General features: G+C 31.7%; 1 protein-coding gene across 50 annotated transcripts in view; it reads left to right on the forward strand.

Annotated features, from left to right (window-relative positions):
- slo (calcium-activated potassium channel slo) overlaps positions 1-21,461 on the forward strand; it is a 415,764-nt gene that overhangs the window by 160,170 nt on the left and 234,133 nt on the right. For 39 of the 50 annotated variants that reach the window (XM_067761569.1, XM_067761567.1, XM_067761572.1 and 36 more), the window contains one exon: positions 7,773-7,864. The exons of 7 other annotated variants lie outside the window; for them this stretch is intronic. In XM_067761569.1, the coding sequence (XP_067617670.1) occupies positions 7,773-7,864 (92 nt within the window). Of the gene's footprint in view, positions 1-7,772; positions 7,865-19,756; positions 19,849-21,461 lie in introns of all 50 variants that reach the window. 4 more of the 50 variants (XM_067761576.1, XM_067761583.1, XM_067761614.1 and 1 more) reach the window with 1 other exon arrangement.

Genomic DNA, 21,461 nt, shown 5'->3' on the forward strand with positions numbered 1-21,461 from the left:
AACAATTTTTTTTTTTAACGAAGCAAACACAAAATATGAGTATAAATATTTTATAAGTTTAGTTTAAAGTCAATTTTTTTTTTATCCGATTTTATGAAAAGTGTTATTGTAAAACGAAGACAACTTTTGGCTCAAGAAGTTGCAACAGCAACGATTGAAATCCACATTCCTCAAGCGTTAATACAAATTAAAAGATTATTATAAAATTTTTTGTTTTTAATCTGAAATGAATGGTTCGAATTAGGAAACATATCTAAATATTGCTTTATTACACAATTTAACTCTATAAGTGCAATGTAATCAATTTTGTACTGAGCAATGTTATGAATGAGTTTGTTCATACGAAGCTTTTGAGATACACCATATATCATTTACCATATAGACAAACTACATACGCTTTGATAGCAGTGGGCGCTCCCTCGTTAGATTAGCATGTCAGCTGCAAAATAATCAAATTATTTCCCTGAAAAACATACATTATCCAAACAAACTAGTTTTTCAACTTTTTTTTTGTTGTGTCAACAAACAAGAAAACAAAAAGTGTGTAAGATAAAATTTATGCATAGTGGTGTGAATGGTATAGTGATAAAATATTTTTAAAAACATTTTCCAATTTTTATATTTATTAGTTATTTAAATTAATTAGTTAGTTTTTAGCTTTAAATCGCTTTTCCCGAGGAATATTAAAAATTGTTATAAAATTGGCGCAAATGCTTAAAATTGGGGTGTCTGTTTGTGGTCTTCAGACGTACCAAAAATTTTTAGTTTTATACACAAAACAACTCAATGAACCAAAATATGGATGTGCACTTACTAAGCGAGACAGGCTCATATTTCTTTGTTATTGATGTTAGAGAAAACTTACAAAATTTGCACATGGTGCAGGTTAATAGTAAATATTTCTGAGTATCACTCACACTTCATCAGCTAGCTTTTCGGCAGCTGAGTTTTAAACTCGAAATCTCACACATTTATACTTGTTTATGGGGAATATTTTTAGGCTCGTTCAACAGAACTTGATCAGCGACATTGGATTCTCTAATATCAATAACCAAAAATATGTATAATTGTTAACCATACCGCAAAGATGTGCGATATGTTCCTTACATTAGAGTTTTATTGGCGTTTTGAAATTTTTTACCAACGAAAAGGCGTAATAAATAGCTAAATGAAAAATTAAACGATCGCGGGTTCGAATTGAGCTCAAGGCCTAACAATAATTATTTTATCATTATTATTGTTATGATAAATTTTTTCTTAATTAAAAAAATTATTAAATTAGAATAGAAGAAAGAAAAAATTTAGACAACTGGCAAAGCTCGTTTTATAGATCCATTTCGGCAACTGCTAATATCCTTCATCGGCAACGTTCAGGCGCCGCTGCTATAACCATTCAGCCATCACATCGGTTTTTTGTTTGTCTTCATTAATCCTACTTCTATTCTTGATTCTTGCCAATTGATATTCACAACACTGCGACATCTGTTGCAGAATGAATGTAAAAATTGGACTTGTTTGATTGCAATGCTGCCATAGTGTCATATTTTATTGACACTTTTTCCCCGTGCTCTGGGATAACCACAAAAATTGAAAAATTAAACGTTCAAAAAAAAAAAAAAAAAAAGTCATTCCTATATTTTTAAATAAATTCACACATTCTAGACTTTTTTAACACGATTATATTGTTATCACTTAAATGTTTGTGTGTATGTAACTCGCTTATAATAAATTATAAAAAGAAAGATGTTACTTATGCGCACCGGTACCCGTCTTTTCCGGTGGTTTATTCATGTTTGCATGTAACTGGTTGGTTTTTAATAAACGAAAGCGCTTATGTTTAATAAAGTTGCATATCCATACAATTTTATATGGAAAATTGATAACGTCTTTCGATAATTCGTTTTGTGTTTAAAACTAAAACTTTAACAAACGATATAAAACCAACGTGGTAAACAACGGACACCCTATTATACATACGTAATAACAATCCAGTCTAAACGTAAATTTATATTACTAAAAATTCCCCACCCTTTTCTTTATTTACATATATTTGCTACTATTTTGCTACTATAATGCAGTTTTTTTTTATTAATTCACTGTTTGAAAATTTTTAGTATAACTTTTTTTCTATTTTTTTGTTTTTGTAAAACTTTGATCATGAAAAATTAATAAACAAATGTCAATAACATTTATTGTAAAGAAAATTATTTATATACAGAAAGTCGTGAATTATCATCTCAAAAAAATAGTGCTCCCTCTATAAAGCAAATCATTCCGTGTTTAAAAAGTAATAAAATAAAGTAAATGAAAAATATTAACTAAAGTAAAAAAAAATATAAATCATTAGTCATATGTATAACAACTTAGAATCTGCAAAATTCATTAGTTCTTAGTTTATATATTTTAAAAATATTTTTTTACACACAACTCCCTGAAGTTACCCAACGTCCAGGAATAAATGAAAGCACAGCTAATATTTAAGTTGTTGCTCACCCGTTTTTTTTTTGTTTCTTACTTTGCTATTTTTTTTTTTTTTTTCATTTTACTTCGTTTTCTGCCTCCAATTTTCTTATACAGAAAAAATAGTAATATTTTTTTGTTGGTCTGCAGCTTAACGGCTGATAAATGAGAATGCAAAGGAAATTTTTCTGTATCCCTCGCACAAGTTTCGAAGTTTAAACTTCTTCATCAGGGAGTATGAAAATTTGATTGCTCTCATACTCCTCAAATGATCTTATTTTGGTTTAGAATCAAATCGATCACGATAAATTAAAAAAACAAATTGTAGCTTATATTGTGATGGAAGGATAAAGTAAACCAACAATATTTTTATTGTTGATCAAATACCTATATTGAAATCTCTAAACGACGATTTTCTTTTGTAGAGACAATAAAAAAAATCTATTTCGGAATTTCCAAGATTTATCAAAAGAATTTTGCCGGCATAGCAGAATATTGCTATTTAAATAAGTTTTATTCATAGTAGTTTAAGAGAATTATTTTCGGCCCTTGCAATGCACATCCCATTATTTAAAATTTAGAATTAGTAATGTTTTGGTTTGTTTTTGGTATGTTTTGTAGTACTGATTTGATTTATCTAAAAAAATATCGCTTTTCATAAGCATGCAATCAAGAGTTTATGCTAACACAACGATTACAATTAAACATACAAATATTAAAAAAAAAATCCACCTATGCACTTTTCTAATGATTTTTTTTTTTTGGTTTGGTAGACAGGTAGTATTGGGACTAATTATATAATTGTACTCGTTGGACCTGCAACTAAAAGGGAAACTTTTAACTAAGGGTTCATTGAATCCCGCCCTGTTTCAGGAGCCCATTATAAAATATTTTAGATATGGCTTTTGAATAATATATGCTTTTGAATAATAATAACGGACCAAAAACACATTTAAACCTGATAAAGCAACATATTTGCAAAAAAAAACTGATACAAACTATGTCGAGCAATACTAAAGCACCTCCTTGCTAACAGCTATATTTAAAGTTTTTGCAACAATACCAAAGCACTAAACGAAGGATGGTCTTGTTTTTGTTTGTTCCATTAACACTTCTGTCGTGGTACAGGTGATCCAATAGTACCCCTGACAGTGTAATTGCTAATAGGTTTTGGGTGCCTTTGTACAGTATAGAAAATTGGTTTTGTTGATTTCCGATCAGGGGAAAAGATTCCTAATTCTGGAACGATTTTCTGCTCGCTTTATTATTGACAACGAGCATCCACAAAGTCCGTGCTCAGGCCGATGATACAACACGCACTTAGTTAGGCTAAATACAAAGGAAACAATATAATTAAAACTCTTATATGAGCTTTTTTGTTTGTATGTATTCAACTCTCTTCTATACCTCCTAATAAAAAAATGCTACATATACGCACCGGTACCCGTCTTTTCAGGTGGTACGGTTATGTTTGCGTTGCTATTGTTATGGCTGTAGCGAAAAAAGAAATACTCTTCGAAAGTTTTGGGGATTATTATCGATTTTGATGGTCCTTTGTCGAATATAGATCCGGTACGTTCCTGTCACAAGCACCATTAAAGTACAAGCCTAAGCATCTCGGACACGATTTAATATGTCCACATAAATGGATATTTTATTCGCCATTAACGACAGGCATACCAGCCCGGGGTCCCCTTTTCCGCTGGGGGAGTAATGCTTGCGTGTAGTTGGGTGGATCATGATAAAACAACGTGATTATTTGTTATGTATGTTTTTCCGATTAAAATAATATTTGATCGTTTCATATGCAGAGCCATTTGTTAAGTCACCATGATGGTGACGCGTTGGAATAAATCTCGTTATACCCCTGTATACCCCATACAACGTGAGTGTTGGGATTTAACCAGCACTAAGACTTCTACTGTCACAGTATCCTTTCCCTCAGGTGTGCCGTCAGAAATTTCGTCGTGAGATGGATTTAGCATTAGGCTCTACGTTTGTTGGGATCACCTTGCAGTACTTTCTCAGTCGCACGGCGTTGTATAAGCTGGAACAGAAACCGTATACGTATGCGCCGGTTATTTCCCAAACTTGTCAACTACATAAATGTCTTGACTGGTAAAGCATAAAGAAACGTTTCTTAAAATCCCCTATGTATGCATGTGTTAATAAAACATGATTTTTTCATTATTTATCAATATTTATGCTCCATTGCTATTGTATTGAGCAGGCGTGTGTCGCTCTGATTCAAATTCACTGTACCTTAAGGAAGCATGTTCCAGCGGTCGTACAGGCCTTGCCTAGATTCCATGCCTTCGCTGCTTTAGGTGTCTTTTATTAAAGTGGGACAATCACCTCCTTGCATTGGATTTTTTTTCTTTATTTTTTTTTTTAAATTTTTTTCCAATTTTTAATTCGTTTTATTAATTAAGTTTTTATTTTATTTTTTTATAATTTTTTTTTTTTATTTTAATTAAAATTTTTTATTTTTATACCTTTCATGAACATGAAATGGTATATTAACTTTGGTCCGATGTTTGTAACGTTGAGAAATATAGAAGATAGACTCACCATTAAGTATACCGAATTGATCAGGGCGACGCACTGAGTTGATATAGCCATGTCCGTCTGTCCGTCCGTCTGTCTGTTTGAACGCAAACTAGTCCCTCAAATTTTGAGATATCTCAATGAAATTGGGCACAAGGATGTATTTTTGTATTATATTAGACATTTGTCGGATCCGTTAGGATCGGACCACTATAACATATATCTCCCATACAACCGATCGTTCAGATAAGACGATTTTGGTCATTCCTGGCGCGATTTAGAAAGTATAAACGTGAAACTCGGTGATATATATTCTATTATATCATAGAAGATATCCTGAAAAAAAACTTTCGATCGGAGCTATATATAATATATATCCCATACAACCGATCGTTCAGATAGAAAGATTTTTGGCAATTTGTCCCTTAATTTCCTATATAAAAACGTTAAACTTGGTTAAATTTATTCTAATATATCGTAGAGGACTTCATGAAAAAATCATTTCGATCGGAGCTATATATAATATATATCCCATACAACCGATCGTTTAGATAGAAAGATTTTTGGCAATTTCTCCCTTAATTTCCAATATAAAAACGTTAAACTTGGTGACATTTATTCTAATATATCGTAGAAGATTTCATGAAAAAATCATTTCGATCGGAGCTATATATAATATATATCCCATACAACGGATCGTTCAGATAGAAAGATTTTTAGCCATTTCTCCCTTAATTTCCAATATAAAAACGTTAAACTTGGTGATATTTATTCTAATATTTCCTGAAAAAATCGCTTTGATCGGAGCTATATGTAGTATATATCCCATACAACCGATCGTTTAGATAGAAAGATTTTTGGCAATTTCTCCCTTAATTTCCAATATAAAAACGTTAAACTTGGTGACATTTATTCTAATATATCGTAGAAGATTTCATGAAAAAATCATTTCGATCGGAGCTATATATAATATATATCCCATACAACGGATCGTTCAGATAGAAAGATTTTTAGCCATTTCTCCCTTAATTTCCAATATAAAAACGTTAAACTTGGTGATATTTATTCTAATATTTCCTGAAAAAATCGCTTTGATCGGAGCTATATGTAGTATATATCCCATACAACCGATCGTTTAGATAGAAAGATTTTTGGCAATTTCTCCCTTAATTTCCAATATAAAAACGTTAAACTTGGTGACATTTATTCTAATATCGTAGAAGATTTCATGAAAAAATCATTTCGATCGGAGCTATATATAATATATATCCCATACAACCGATCGTTTAGATAGAAAGATTTTTGGCAATTTCTCCCTTAATTTCCAATATAAAAACGTTAAACTTGGTGACATTTATTCTAATATATCGTAGAAGATTTCATGAAAAAATCATTTCGATCGGAGCTATATATAATATATATCCCATACAACGGATCGTTCAGATAGAAAGATTTTTGGCCATTTCTCCCTTAGTTTCCAATATAAAAACGTGAAACTTGGTGATATATATTCTAATATATCCTGTAAAAATCATTTCGATCGAAGCAATATATAATATATATCCCATACAACCGATCGTTCAGATCAGGGGGTTTTTGCCATTTTTGTTTGATATTTATCTTAAAAATCGTTTAGGTATGTACATCTGTTCACTATATATTTCTTATCTTATACATCCGATTATTTTGAGATTACGAACGGGATAAGATTATGGTTCAGCCCCATTCATAAAAGATATGAAGGCAGTCCCGTTCTTACTTGTTTTCATTTGTTTTTGTATTTTTTATTTGTTTTGTTGTTAATTTTAGATACCCGTTTTTTCTCAATACTTTACTATTATGAAGCCCCTCCGCTGTCGATAGTTGCCCCGATTGAAGAGGCCTTGTCTCCAATCTATCTCCAGACATTCTCTATTTTTGCAACTATTGCATCTACACTTCTACGTCGTTGTTTCTATCTCCAATCCGTAAACCAGCCTTTAATATTAGACTTTTTTCTTGCTTCTTCGGCAATCCCTATATTAGCGTTAACTATTGATATCTTTTTGTGTGTGTAAGTATCTGCACTTATTTGATGTATACTGCAATGATTTTCCGTCATCTCTTGTCAAATTTGGTTTCGAGACCAACCGGTTTCCGCGTTGTTCCATCGTCAGTGTCGATTTTCATTCTCTATCACACTGATGATATCACAACGCCGAAAACGGTTGGTCTCGAAACCAAATTTGACAATATACATCATTTATCCACTTTGTCGGAAAGGCAACAAAACAAAATAACAAATTAGTAGCAATATATATAAAGCTTTCACAAACAGCACCCTCTATTTAATGTTTATTTATTAATGAAATAGTTTTTCACCAAATTTTTTGAGTTAATAGAGGGCTTTCTAGTTAACTTTTATAGGGAGCCGTTAAATTTATTTTATTATTTTTAATTTCTAATATCTGCTAAGTGTCTTTCCTGAATAGAATTAAGAAAGTATCCCATAACCTACCAATGAAGTTTCACTGACTAAAATTTTCTGAACGCTATTTCGGTGCTTTAGTTTTGTTCGACACTGTATCAAATCGAAAGGTCTAACCGAAACTACAAAAACTAAATAAGTTAGATAGTTTATGAAAAATATGTGCTTTTATTCGTGGCGTTTAAGGTTAATTGTAGTTAACTATTTGTTTTATTTGCTTTTAAGCACACACATCCATACTTAAATATGTACATATATTGATCGTGTACACATATAAATAAATCATATAAAATTTTAGGCAATGTTTGCCAGCAGTATACCAGAAATAATAGAACTCGTCGGTAGTGGCAATAAATATGGAGGAGAACTGAAAAGAGAACATGGAAAGAGGTAGTCTATAAAAAAAAAAAAAAAAAAATGTTCAAAGCAACAAATAATCAAAAGATATATACTAAGTCGTTATAATATAGTAATCATACTAAGTAATCGTTATACATTAAATTTATACACATATTTACACATTAGTTTATTTTATATTTCCAAAAGAGTTTAAAATAATTTAATATAACTTGTTGTGCTTTTATTTACCCTTAAATACAAAATTTTGAACACCATTTATAATTTATGCGAATCAAAGAAGTATTATGTTTTTATAATTACTTTCAAATTCCTCACAGAACTTTTGAAATTTACAACCATTATGATTGTATTATCTAATATCCATTTTTGAGAATCTTTTCCGTTAAGTTAAATTGTCGAACCAATTGGTTGGTTCTTCAAAATGAGTCCAGTTCTATAACTTTGCTTAGCAGTTTAACCTCCTTTCTACCTTTGAATCAATAGGTAGTACTAAATATTATAGGAAAGAAAAGAGCTCTGGAGAACGTTGTTAAGAATTTTCCATTTTTAATTTAGATTTGAAGCTTTTCGGCCGATAAATATAAGGCGACTATTTTTATCTTCCCTCTTACGCCTTTTGACGCTACCGCACCTTCTTCAGGAAGAAATTTAGCGGTTCCATCGAAACGCGAAGGAGGCTAAAAGAGCTCGAAACCCAATACAAAAAAAAAAAAACTGTCCAAAGTAAAAATAAAAAATTAAGATGCAGAATAGTCAAAATACAACTCTACTCACGATGCCTAGTCGTAGGCAGGTGAACGCCCCAAAAAATAAAATCGGAATATTATGATAAGTCCTATTAACTTTTGATATGCTTTTAAACAGCTTGACCAAGATTTAGAAGACGTACGATTCTGTTATAATTGTCTGTATTCAACAAAGTTTTCAAATAATGTTGGACAGCTGTTATTTTATATCTTTTTCTTGGACATCCACAGAAAAAGTGTCCATCCACAGGAGCAAGTACAACTGAATTAGTTCCCATGTATTCTAAACTAATAACATTGGAACAATGCTAGATATTGTCCTCAAATAGGGGTTCAACATTATATTATATAATAAATTTTTAATTAGCCGATATCTATATATAAAGGAAAATTGCATACTATTCCACAGCAAAAATTTATAAAACAGTCAGTGTTATTCAGACGCAAGAAGAAGAGGGCGCCTTAATGGTACCGAGCATCGGCAACGTCAGCCCTGCGCTTAACAGAGCCGTAGATTTGGAGTGCTAAAACCAAAGGACACTCGTATCGTACTAAACAATTATAGCTTTTATCCTTAAAGCACAGACCGCTGTGCGACCACAACAGTCGGGGCGGCAAATTTATGGTAAACATTCCAGCACGCATGATTGTGTGAGGTTGAATCGGTGCTTCGCTATCTGATTATCATTCAGACAGAAGTATCAGCAACCATGAAAGCCATTATCAAATCCCTTGGTTGCCACTTATTAAATTCTTAACTAACACCAAACAGTCGCGAATGTCTTCAGGAGGTAGCCTAACAGAACCGTATACACCTCACATGGGTACCGGGACAATGAGGGAAACTGTATTGCAGACGAAATTGCTAGCCAAGGCACGACAAAGCAGATTTTTCCTGACAAATAATGCTACATCTGCCGGTAAGACAACGATAGATGGCTACAAACCCCAGGTTGTCGGACATCTAAAAAACCTCTAGAAAATGGATCTTAACAAATTCCATCACCTTTACACCCTAAGTAGGGATTTAGCGAACTACACTTGAGTACAAGTTGAGCACTGAGCACTGTTTATGAATTGCAAAAAATGATGATGAGCAGGAAACGGTGGATCACCACAAGTGGGTGTGGACAATTTCCACCAGGTGGTGTAGTATGACATAAAGGACTTAATAGCCTTGATCAGGTTCTCGAAATGGTTCGAAGAGGAGAGGTAATGTTGTATTTTTAAAGTATAACAACAGTACTTCAAACTGTGGTCTGGTTGCAAACGAACGCGTTACTATGAACATTAGCAGAACAAACACAAAAGTAAGCTAAAATATTAGAACTACAGTTGCTTACCTACCTCTACTTACCGCAAAAGTCATCGAGCAGTTAAATCAATTCGTGTTCGTATATACCAAAACCAATCCTAATGCTGTTACCAACTTACTTATTTACTTTATTTAGCTTAACCCTCTTAAGTGGTTTTTCAGCCGAACTGAGCATCGCAGTAACTCCTTTGCTGTACGACCTGACACATATTGAAAACACTGAAGGAACTCAAATCGTTTTCTGCCTGGGCCACCTTTTCCTCTGCTAAAGTTCCCTAGCTGGCATTTCGAATAGCTCGGAAAGGTACTTCTCAGTTCTGACCGAGCTCTTGCTGATGCTCAAGATAATTTTTATTTTAAAACGTTCAGCTTTCGGTGACGGCTTAGAAATCTACGAACAAACAAGCTTGGTCTTAAAGAGATTTGAAAATATATTTTATGTTACTTTCGAAGCATGGCATTCCGAAAGGAATGTCAAAAAACGATTACACAAAAATAGTAAAATCGATATATGCTTGTTCCGTCTTTTGGCCACGATAATTAACAATTTAATAAATAATGGTTGTGAATTTCCGTGCCAGTTATACCATCAAAGTAGTTTTGAGTTTAATAAGGAAGTAGCTTTAATCATTTGTTTATTTTTTTTAACATAGGTATATGTTGTTAAAAACAGTTGTAGAGCATTTTAAGTGAAATTTATAGCACGTGTTTCGATTCATGGAAACATTCAAATTAAATTATATATACTACTTATTTCACACGCTTAGTAAATAAATATTTTTACTTTCAAATTGCCTTGTTAAATTTTTTTGTTAAAATTTTTTTCTTTAAACTGACAAAATTGCAGAAACATTTGTAATTTTAAAAGAAATATTCATTTAATTAACTCCAGAAAGACTTAACATCGGTTTTACTAGGATGTTATTTATAAAGCTTTAAAGCAAGCCGTCTCTGTTTCTTTAGTGGACAGTAAATTCAAAACAAAAAATTAAATAACTGTACCTGAAAACATGTGTAAAAAAACCAATTGAATTGAACTTATTAGCAACTCTATTTAGCAAAAACAATGCTTTTACTCACTTCTAAGTTCTTGCAAAACTCATAAAATACATATTTTGTTCGATTTAAATTCACTTTTTTTATTTTTATTTTTTAAATAGTCTGTTACCCTTTTATTTTCAAACATATAACACATATTTAATATTGATGTTTTTAAAACTCATATGAAAATATATATTTAACACTATTCAATAATTTGTGTTAATTTGTTTTATAAAATTAAGTATACATAAAAAGTATGCAGTTATACGCCAAAAAAAATATACTAAATAAAATTAAAATAAATCGTCATATACGTTATTCAACTAATCATGATTTTCAAAACTGTTCGAGTCAACAAAATTGTTAAATTTATTGTTTTGTGTACCCTAAATTTATTTAATTTTAATTTTGCTGTAGTTCGCACACACACAAGTTAAATAATCCATTTCCACATATCTTTGCGTCCACCACTTATTTTTAACTTTTTAATATTGTCGAAAGTTTTACCATAGGTAGTGTTAACTATTTGTATATCCTATATCATAGTATATAAACACATATATTTTTTATTTTTATTGTTTATTTTTTTTTTTTTGTCGTAAAGATTTACTCATACCTATTAACACTTTCTTAATTTCGGCCTCAATTTTATTTTAGCTCACAATAGCTAGAAACTAAGTCATGTAAAATTTTTTGAGAAAAAAAATCTTATTTAGTTTCAAACAATTCTAGACCAACATATTTTGCTTGTAATACATTTTTAATTAACCACCACTGTTGTAGTAAGCAAAGTCACAAACCAAACATTGGTGCGTGCTGTGTGAGCACCAGCCAAAATAAAACTCTCTTGGAGCGAATTAAGATGAAGCTTTGTGGATAAAACAGGTTTGCTATCTTATCTGTCAACTAGCTGACGCGATGTTCAAGATGGCTAGTTTTTTGCGTTTTGACAGGATATTCAATATGGCGGCGCATAGGGCCGGCTATCTTCAGCGGGTGATAGAAGGAGATACAGAATGAGACGACGATAGTCAATTAAAAATCAGTTGATCGGTTCTACTTGTAATTTTGACGCCTATGCAGAAGCTATAACACTTGTTTTATCCACAATGAGATTGAGCTCGAAGTAAGGCAAATCTAAACACCACTAAGTTGTGTCCGGCAATAAGTTTATGAAGCAAATAATAAATAAATGGAAAATTGTGTTATTTGTCCCTAGTAAGTGAATTGTCCTTCAGTGTGTTCACATGTTTGTGTTTTTTCTTTTTTGTATCCGAAATAAATATTTTGTTTTGTTTTTAAATTCAGTGTTAAATCACCACTAGATTTTATTATTTCATTGTTGGTTGACTTGATTTAACCAATTTAACTATCATCTTCATCATAACCACTTAGACGATTTTGGCTGTTGCGTTGCAAGTTACGCCACTTCCCTTCACTAGCTGTCAAATATACAGTAGCAAATACGAAAATAGCATTGGGAGCTAATTCTTCGTATCAATTCTTCTTCTTTTTATTTTCGTTAATTTAAGAAAAAACTTCTCTGAATACTAAGATCGTGAATTCAAAATGTCATTATTATTGTTATAATATATTTTTTCCTAATTAAAAGTTTTTTAAATTAGAATAGTATAAAGAAAAAAGTTAGGCAACTGCCAAAGGTTGTTGTATAGATTGATTTCGGGAGCTGCTAAACTCCTTAATCTGCAAAGTTTTGAAGTCGCTGCTCTAATCAGTCAGGTATCACAGCGGTTGTTTGTATTTCTATTCTGTTTCTGTACAATTGATTTTTAATGTGCCTGTGTCATCTATCGAAGAATGTGAATATTGGACTTATTTTAATGGCAATGATGTCATAGTATCATGTTTATTGACACTTTTTCCCCGTGCTCTGGGATGTAAGATCGTGTATTCAAATCGAGGTCAAGGCCTTAACAATAATTTTTGCTATGCATTTTTTCCTGAAACTTTGTAAACTTTAAATTTTAAGAAAATTTTATATATTTTTATATTTTATACTAGAGTTTTCTGAATGTTTTGGAGTACCCAATTTTGTAGTCTTATCAGTTTTAGTTTAACAAAAAGCAAGTTATAGGTATCTCAAAATTCGTATTGATTTGTGAAAATTTTTTTTCGAAGGCTGTTTGAAATTTTCTTTCATAGCATACGTAGCTTGATTTTTTATATGAAAAAAAATTTGAACCCCCCTTAGAAAAAAAATCAAAAATCATTTGGTCTACAAAACAAATTCACAAAGCTCTTAGTTCGAAATTTTCGTAAAATTTTCTTGAGTTTTCGAAAATATTTTTTTTGAGATTGTATAGTTTCCGTTACAAATTTATTGAAGTTTTTCCTTAAATTGTCAAAAAAAAAAAAAAAAAAACACTGTCGTAGGAGTGCGGGTTCGAATCCCAATCCCGGGAGAAAAAGATTTGAAAGCATTTACACAGTATAATCGAAACAGCTGTCGCCTTGTCTGTCCTGATGTCACGTTGTTCAAATTTTTTTCCAAATTATTAAATAAAATAAAAAAGAACTTTTTACCAAATTTAATAAAAATTGGCACTGCTATTTTCGTATTCAATGCTGTGAATATCGATAGTAATACATTATTGCCTGGCGATTTTTTATCCATTCGCTTAAGAAGTCTTAGCTAGCTAAGTCTACCGGTTTTTATTCGAAGCTCTTATTTATGTAAAGCTCATACAGCTCATCATTAGAACTTCTCCATTACATGCAGTTTGCATTGCCAGAAAGAGTATTTGTATTGAGGAGAGTTTTTCTCTCGCAAACTCCAAGAGGCATCTCATTTTGCTTCGAAATAGTTTATGGTTCCTACATACGAGTATACATCAAGATAAAAACGATGAGAAACTTATCGATCGTGGTTTTTGATCGTTGTAATTTAATTTGCAAGTGCCTACTCATTTTAAAGTAGTACTTGTTGGCATGGGTGTTTCTCTGTTTCCCTGCAGCGAATCGAAGTAGCTCTGAACTAGCGCAGCACTTTCGCAGTATTAAAGTTGTAGATTCTCGCTTTAATATAGTCGCTGCCTTTGTTCAATTAACTTAAATTACTTACTTCCTGGTCCTCCCAACGGAGTGGGGCCGCTATCTACCTCTGCTCCCATAGGCGGGTTCCGATAAAAATACTTTCTTGACCGGAGAGTCATCTTTCGTTCGCATAACATGGCCTAGCCAGGGCAGCCGCTGCGTTTTAATTCGCTGGACTATGTTGATATCTGCGTATATCTACAGCTCATCGTTAAATCTTCTTCGGTACTCGCCATCGCCAACGCGTAGAGGTCCATAAATCTCTCGAAGAACTTTTAATTTAGATACAGCAGCTTATAATTAGGCGCTGTTGGCACACCAACTGTTCCGCTCTGCATCCGATTAGCACCAGTTCAAAGATAGTTATTAAACATGTACTAAGTGTGGGAGTGTTCCATTTTCTACGAAGCGTTGACTACTATGCTGAAATTGCTTTAAAAGCTACTTGTTGCATAGTCAAATAATGGTCAAAGCTCGTATTTTGACCTTTAAGAGTGAGAATATCCAAGACACTGTTCCCATGCCTTCCGTCGATCGCGACAAACTACTAAAATCAAACTAATGGACTTTTCCTTAGCTCTCGCTGCTTTTATATTCTTAGTTTTTTTCCCAAAGTCCAGGCTTTTCGTGAACAGCCTTTCGAAAAGTTGCCTTTTTATTTCTCATTTCTGTATGTCATATTCACTGTTGTTTTCTAGGTGTATGTGTGAGTAATACCTTCTGCTTAGCTGCCGTTTACATGTTTGTGTCATAAAGTCTGAGCTCTTATGCGCTCTTACTCTTGCTTTCTATGCATACGTGTGTGCATGGCTGAGTGATATGCGCTCTTTGTTGCTGTGTACATATATGTGTAGCTATTTTCTCTTTCATTCAGCGGCATAGTGACGTATGGATGCAGCTAATATTCGTCACAGCATCTTTGGTTGATATAAGAATATAAATTAAAATCGGTATATTTATGTTTATCCAACATTTGACCTCAGGCACACTTAAGTATGTTTTCAATTTACCGTGTCATATTTTAATCACATTACGTCCATACAATAGGTTTCGAAATTCGGTAAATTTCCACCTTATTTCTTAAATCTGTACAAAGTTAGCATAAATATAACTTTCTTATAGTCAAATGTGAGAACTGATTTTTTAAATTGGACTAATTTTTAAACTTTGTTAAGTGACAATTTTCTTAAAAACGGTTAATAAAAACACATTAGTTGATCATACCTCGCAATGCTTTATACACTTAAAAAAATGATGTTTTTTTGCTTTAGGAATTTCTTCCTCAAAATAATAATTTTTTTCTAAACACAAGAAAACCAGCCTTATACTATACATAGACATTTTGTTCAAATTTAAAAATTTTGTGTGAAATAACTTGGTGAAAAAAGTTCTATAGAAAAACACTGATACCATTTTTTAAATTCTTTTTGTTTTATCAGTTTTCATTTGAACATCATTTACAGTTTTTCGTTATCGCTAATATCTATAGCCGCATTATTAGTTGATTCCAAACACTATTTTGAATCTTGAAATTTGATAAGTATTTGCTTACTATGTTTATGATTTTTTCCCGTTTACAAGTTCACTCACATAATATATGTATATTTGGTTAGAATTAAGTGGTATCAGGTGTAGAAGTTATAAGTCATATGTTTCTTATGCGTCTTTGTTCAGATTTATATTTATTTAGCAAGTAAAATACAATTTAGAGAATTTAAGCACTCGATATTGCTAGAAGTTCATGACTACACCTGTTATCACATATATTCAATGTATAAAGTTTATAGTACTTTACTTAATTTACTTAGGAGACATAACACACTTCAGAAATAATAGATAGATTTCCTTGTTAACCAGAACTAAAATTAATATAAACTTCTTAAACAGTTGAGATAAAAACAAATCACAAAAAAGTCCGTTTCTTTAGTCTTTCGATCATTCACAGTCATACATACATATGTATTTAATTTTTTTTTTTTAAATAGGTTTTTAGTAGTAAGCGAAGTAAAAGCATATAGGTGTAAGTATACGCCCACTATATTTGAAAACCAATTATAAATATTTGTTTATTAAAAATACATCACTTTTCCACTTAACAATGGCAACTAGAATTTGAGTAATAGAAAAGTAATTAAGTATTTTCAGTGTTCGAAAGTGTTTCAAATTCAGTTAACTTTTTTTCTATAAAAGAGGAGTATCTATAATAATTTTTTAACTTACACATAGGTATGTAAATAATAATTAGTAAAATTGTTTTCTAATGAATTTCGTTTGCAGATAAACCACTTAGTTATGAGTATTCAAGGAATTACGTGTAGCAAAAAGTAATAATTTTTTTTTACTATCTATATGTGTGTGAAATGTGTGCTATTTTTGTGTGTATGAGCTTAAATAAATTAAGAAAAAATTTTGGAGTAACTCTTTGTGTATATTATGCTCATCGTGCCAACGCATATGTACTTCTAATTGCAGTACAAAAAAAAGGAAGAAACATACAAAATATATAACTATAAAAAATATAGAAATAATTATTAAAATAGATGAAAAAAAAAGAAAGGCAGCAATAAAATGAACATTAAAACTAAATGAAAGAAAAAAATGTTAAAAATGGCTTAAATAAAATTAAAACTTAAAAATGCACCCTGAGAAATGAACAAATTCTGCGTGTAATAAAAAAAATAAAAATAAAATAATAGTAGGTAAAAAAGCAAAATGGAGGAAAGCCTAAAAATAAAAAGTAAAATAATAATACACTCATTCCCATAATTGTAACACCACTCATACTGAAACCATTAAACCTCTCATATCACTTGGTTTTAATTTTGTTATTTTTCCTCATTAACCTTAAAAGCTCAAACAATTTTGGAAGAATGTAAACAAATTATCGAGATTCTTTAAATCAAACAAACAGACTTTTACCTGCCGCGAATCGCACTAGTTCCGTACGAGCGCAGAACTATCACGTTAAGAGATGGTATTAGTTCGGCCGCCGTGATTGTAGCATGCCCGACTTACCACACCGAAGATCCTGGGTTCACGCCCCGCACAAAGCAACATCAAAATTTTAGAAACAGATTTTTTCAATTAGAAGAAAATTTCCGCAGTGTTTGGCAAGTACTCCGATTGTATTTTTGCCCTGAAAAGCTCTCAGTGAAAACTTATCTGGCATGCAGATGCCGTTCGGAGTCGGTATAAAAAAAGTAGTTCCCGTCCCGCCAGTTTGTAGGAAAAATTAAACAGGAGCACGACGCAAGATTATCGCGCCTTACATTTATTTTATTTTATTTATTACTGTATCCCCGCAGTACTTTCAACTGACATTTTTAACATTTCGATGTCTTACGAAATCACAATTGCCCCTTTTTGCGGAGCTTTTAAACGAGCTTAACTGGTTCGTTTAAGTACATATAGCTCAAACTTGAGTCCGGCTATACCACCAATTAGCAAAAGTTCGGATGTAGTCATGTAACCTGTGTACGAAACTGTCGCTTGCTTGACTGGCTCCCAATTTTCCTGCCAATACCAAACATTATACATATACCTACCCAATGTTTGAACGCCCACGGTTAATACCAAGTAAGTAACTAGAAAAAGGAAAGCGAAACGGAGAAAGAAAAGAAAAAGAGGGGAGTGGAAATGAAAGATTAAGAGTGAAAACCGAATGCGCACGGCGTGTTATAAAAATGTTATCGAAATGTTAATTGTTTGTTGTACTCATTATCGAAAACTTATGGTTTTATTATCTAAAAGTTATCGATTAATTACCGAGAAGTTGGCCATATGTTGCCAAAAAGTTCTCAACAAGTTATTGATTTGTTATCAAAAAGTTATCGATATGTTACCGAAAAGTTATCAATTCAATATCGCAAAGTTATTGATCTGTCAACGGGGTGCTACCGGAATGTTTTCAATTTCATAACGAAAAGTTATCGAGGGGCTGTCGAAAAATTATCGGTTTGTTACCAAAAATGTATTGATGGTTATTTTAGGTTGAACTGGCTATTCTGTGAGCACCTCACATAGACTGAATGAGTCCATAGTGTTACCAGAAGTTTGCTCAGGGACAAAACTGAAAAACCATATCAAAAACCAGACCCTATGTTATAAAACAACTTCGTTCTCTTGGCAAATACTGCAAGTTTTCTAGGCCAATGCTACTTGCTTCTTTTAGATTTGATAGCTGCATCACACCTAATCGCTAAAGTCTTAGCCTTACGAGCACAGGGCATGAGCGCAAAACGTGCGTTTCCTACACCAACCCGTACTTTCTAAATCAGCTATCACTGCCAAAATCTAATTTAAAAGCATATGACGCCGGAAGGCACTGTTCAGTCAGAGTACCCATCATGAGCCTACGATCCACTCTTCTCAATGGTAAAAGTAACTTTTTTAGTCTAAGGTTGTAAGATCTGCACATGATTTTCGACACTTTGCAGCATCGAGCTTGGTTTTACTCCTTTCCTGCTTGCTCGATCAAATGCAACTCTCGCCTTATTTTTATCTGGCCCATTCTGATTGGAAGGTCTGCGAAACAAGCTTCGAGCGATCAGTTAACATAGCTCAACCGCTTTTTTCATTTCCATCTATTCCCATATGCCCAGAAACCCAATATATATGTACGTATGCTTCTCCATATCCCAATTCTTTGCAGGGATTGCTTACATTCTAGCACATTTTTCGGTGTTGTGCCATGAGAGATTAAAGCCTTAATTGCTCTTTGGCTGTCAAAATTCATCGATGAATTAACATCATGTGATCGATTTGTTATCGGACTGTCACCAATTTGCTGTCAGCATGTTATCGATACCGATGAAACTTTAAGATGACACATCTTCAACCCGGCTTTACCAAACCGATGAGAAAGTAATAAGAAGCCGATAACATGGCGATGGAAAGCCGATAACTCAACGATAGTATTTCACTGTCGATAATAAGCCTATAACAATAATTTATCAGCATCAATTGTCAAAAAAGCCCAAAATAATATGCTTTTAGTAAAGTTTCCTCTATTTTGGCTTAACTACAACGCGTGAGCGAGCTCTATTTAATTTAAAAACAATAATTTTCTTGTTATGCGCTTGTACACATCCAACTTTACGATCACTTGGTACTCGCGCCTTTTTTCCTTGAAATTTATTTTTTAACTTAAAAAAAAAACAGAGTAGATTAAGAGATGAATTAAAAAGAAATGGTATAAATGGATAAAAAATTCAATATTAGTGATGCTGTAACTATACGAATTGCAATAATAACAAAAAACTAAAAGTAAAATACAAAATAAAAAACTAAAAAAAAAATATCGAAATAAATAATGCTTCATATTAAATTAACATTGAAATTAGTAAACTTTAAAGTAAAATTATAAAAATAATATAATAACATCTGCCAACGAAGACAAAAAAATAAAAAAATTTACGAAAAACAAAAAAAATTAATAAAAAAGATTTATATATGAAAAGGTAAAAAATCCAAAACAAAGTAAAGCAAGTGTAAATATCTTCGTATGCACTTTTTGTTACAACGCCTTTTCCATATGAATAAGAAAATTAAAAATGTATATTTTAACAAGCAAACATAAAACAAAAAAGTAATTAGAGCAATAAAAAAATATATTTATCGACCCACCCTTGTACTCTTTCTGTCCTCACAAATATATTTGTATAAAAACATACATTTTTTTATGCCTCTCACCCTGTGAATATTTTTAATGTAAATATATAAATATTTATTTATATATATAAATGTATATGTGTGTGTTAACTTTAGGCTGTGTTCGCTAGTTGGATACCAGAAATCACTGAACTGGCAGCGCAAAGAAGCAAATATGGTGGAACTTATAGCAAGGATCCTAGAAAAAGGTACACCAACGCGCAATGCGTTGTACCACAATCTAGCGTAACTCTTGTACTACATATATAACAACCACTCACATTAAAATATAATAAAATCAAGTTTTATAAAAAACATATATATCTATACTTAATAAACAATTAGCCATGCAACAACAACAGTTATACATCATCATTTATTTAGTATTTTAAGTAATATTATTATTATTTTTTTTAATATGTAAAACCAAAAAGGAAAAAACATTCCACTCGAACGCAATTTTTTTATAACAAACACAAAAAAAATATATATATATTTACTGCTCAATTAACTTATTAAGTATATATAAAACTTTATATTTTAAAACTTGTTATTACCTTTTTTCAGTCTAGTTTTTTTCTTTCTTTAAGTTAGCATATTTTTTAATTACACACTTTTGATTTCTTTCTCTTTCGCTGAATTAAATGATAAATCGTTATGGTTCGCAGCAATGCATTAAACCATGTGAACTCATATTATAAATACACTGGTAAAAAACGGAATGTGAAAATCTACAGAAAAAAAAACTTTACTTCCCAAATCAGCTCGCTTATATCGAACGCACTTGTGTGTGATTTTTGTCTATTGGTTTTTCAAATATTTTTATTATATACTTTCATACAAATTTTTATTTTAATGTATTTTAAAAAAAAATTCTACAAATCAGCAGCATTAGTATAAATGAGTTAGAAGCTACAGCGTTAATAAAAAAGGCATTGGTTTCTTGGCGGCATGTGTTTTTTACAATTTTTCTTAAGTGTTTAGTTTTACATTTACCTACTTGAACTTTCTACTCCATTTGAAGAATATACCAGCAAGCAGTAAAAATTCAGTTAGTAAAGCAGAACTTCATTAATTGCAAAGCAAATAAACCAAAAAAAAATTTTACATTTTTTTATTTGCTTTAACTAAATACTTTTGAAGTACTTTTTTAATAAAAAAAATGCAATAAAAATTTGGCCTGGGAAATTAAAAGGGTTCTCGTGCTTTAAATAAAGTTTTTTGAGAAGTGATAAAATTTTTGAACAGGCTGATATCAATGCTTCATCATGTTAATATCAGGCTTTAAAAGCAGGTTCGTTTTCCTTAATATTGAGTGATAATTTTCTGAAAGCACAGTTGAGTATTTTTGATCCACTCAATGGTGAGGACTTTACGTCAAATTACTGATAGTACATTTTGTTCACTACATTCGCTTAGCGAGTTTAATCGGCTGTCTGACAGTTCTTTGACATTTAAAGTGTTGGTTGTGTGTGAAGTGTGAAAAATAGTTTAAGAAGGATAACTATTTAATTTGACATTTGGCTCAAGCAATATGCGTTCATAGAACACATTTTTTATCATTCAACTGACGGAAACATGTTTGCAATGTGTCCAAAAAAAAATTGTGTACGCTGAAAGCGCCTAATATTGGAGTGAGCTCAATACATGTCATTTACTTAAAAAAACCCTAAAATTGAATTGTAGCTTTTTCTTGCAACACAGTAACGATGTAACTTTCATAAAATAGACGAAAAAGATCACATCCCCCAAACAAACTTTGGTCTAGTTGTAAAGAATCTGGAAGAGTTACAACGTTGGTGTCATAGAAAATACTTTTACC

This window comes from Eurosta solidaginis, chromosome 1, assembly GCF_040869045.1.
Source record: "Eurosta solidaginis isolate ZX-2024a chromosome 1, ASM4086904v1, whole genome shotgun sequence".
Lineage (NCBI taxonomy): Eukaryota > Metazoa > Arthropoda > Insecta > Diptera > Tephritidae > Eurosta > Eurosta solidaginis.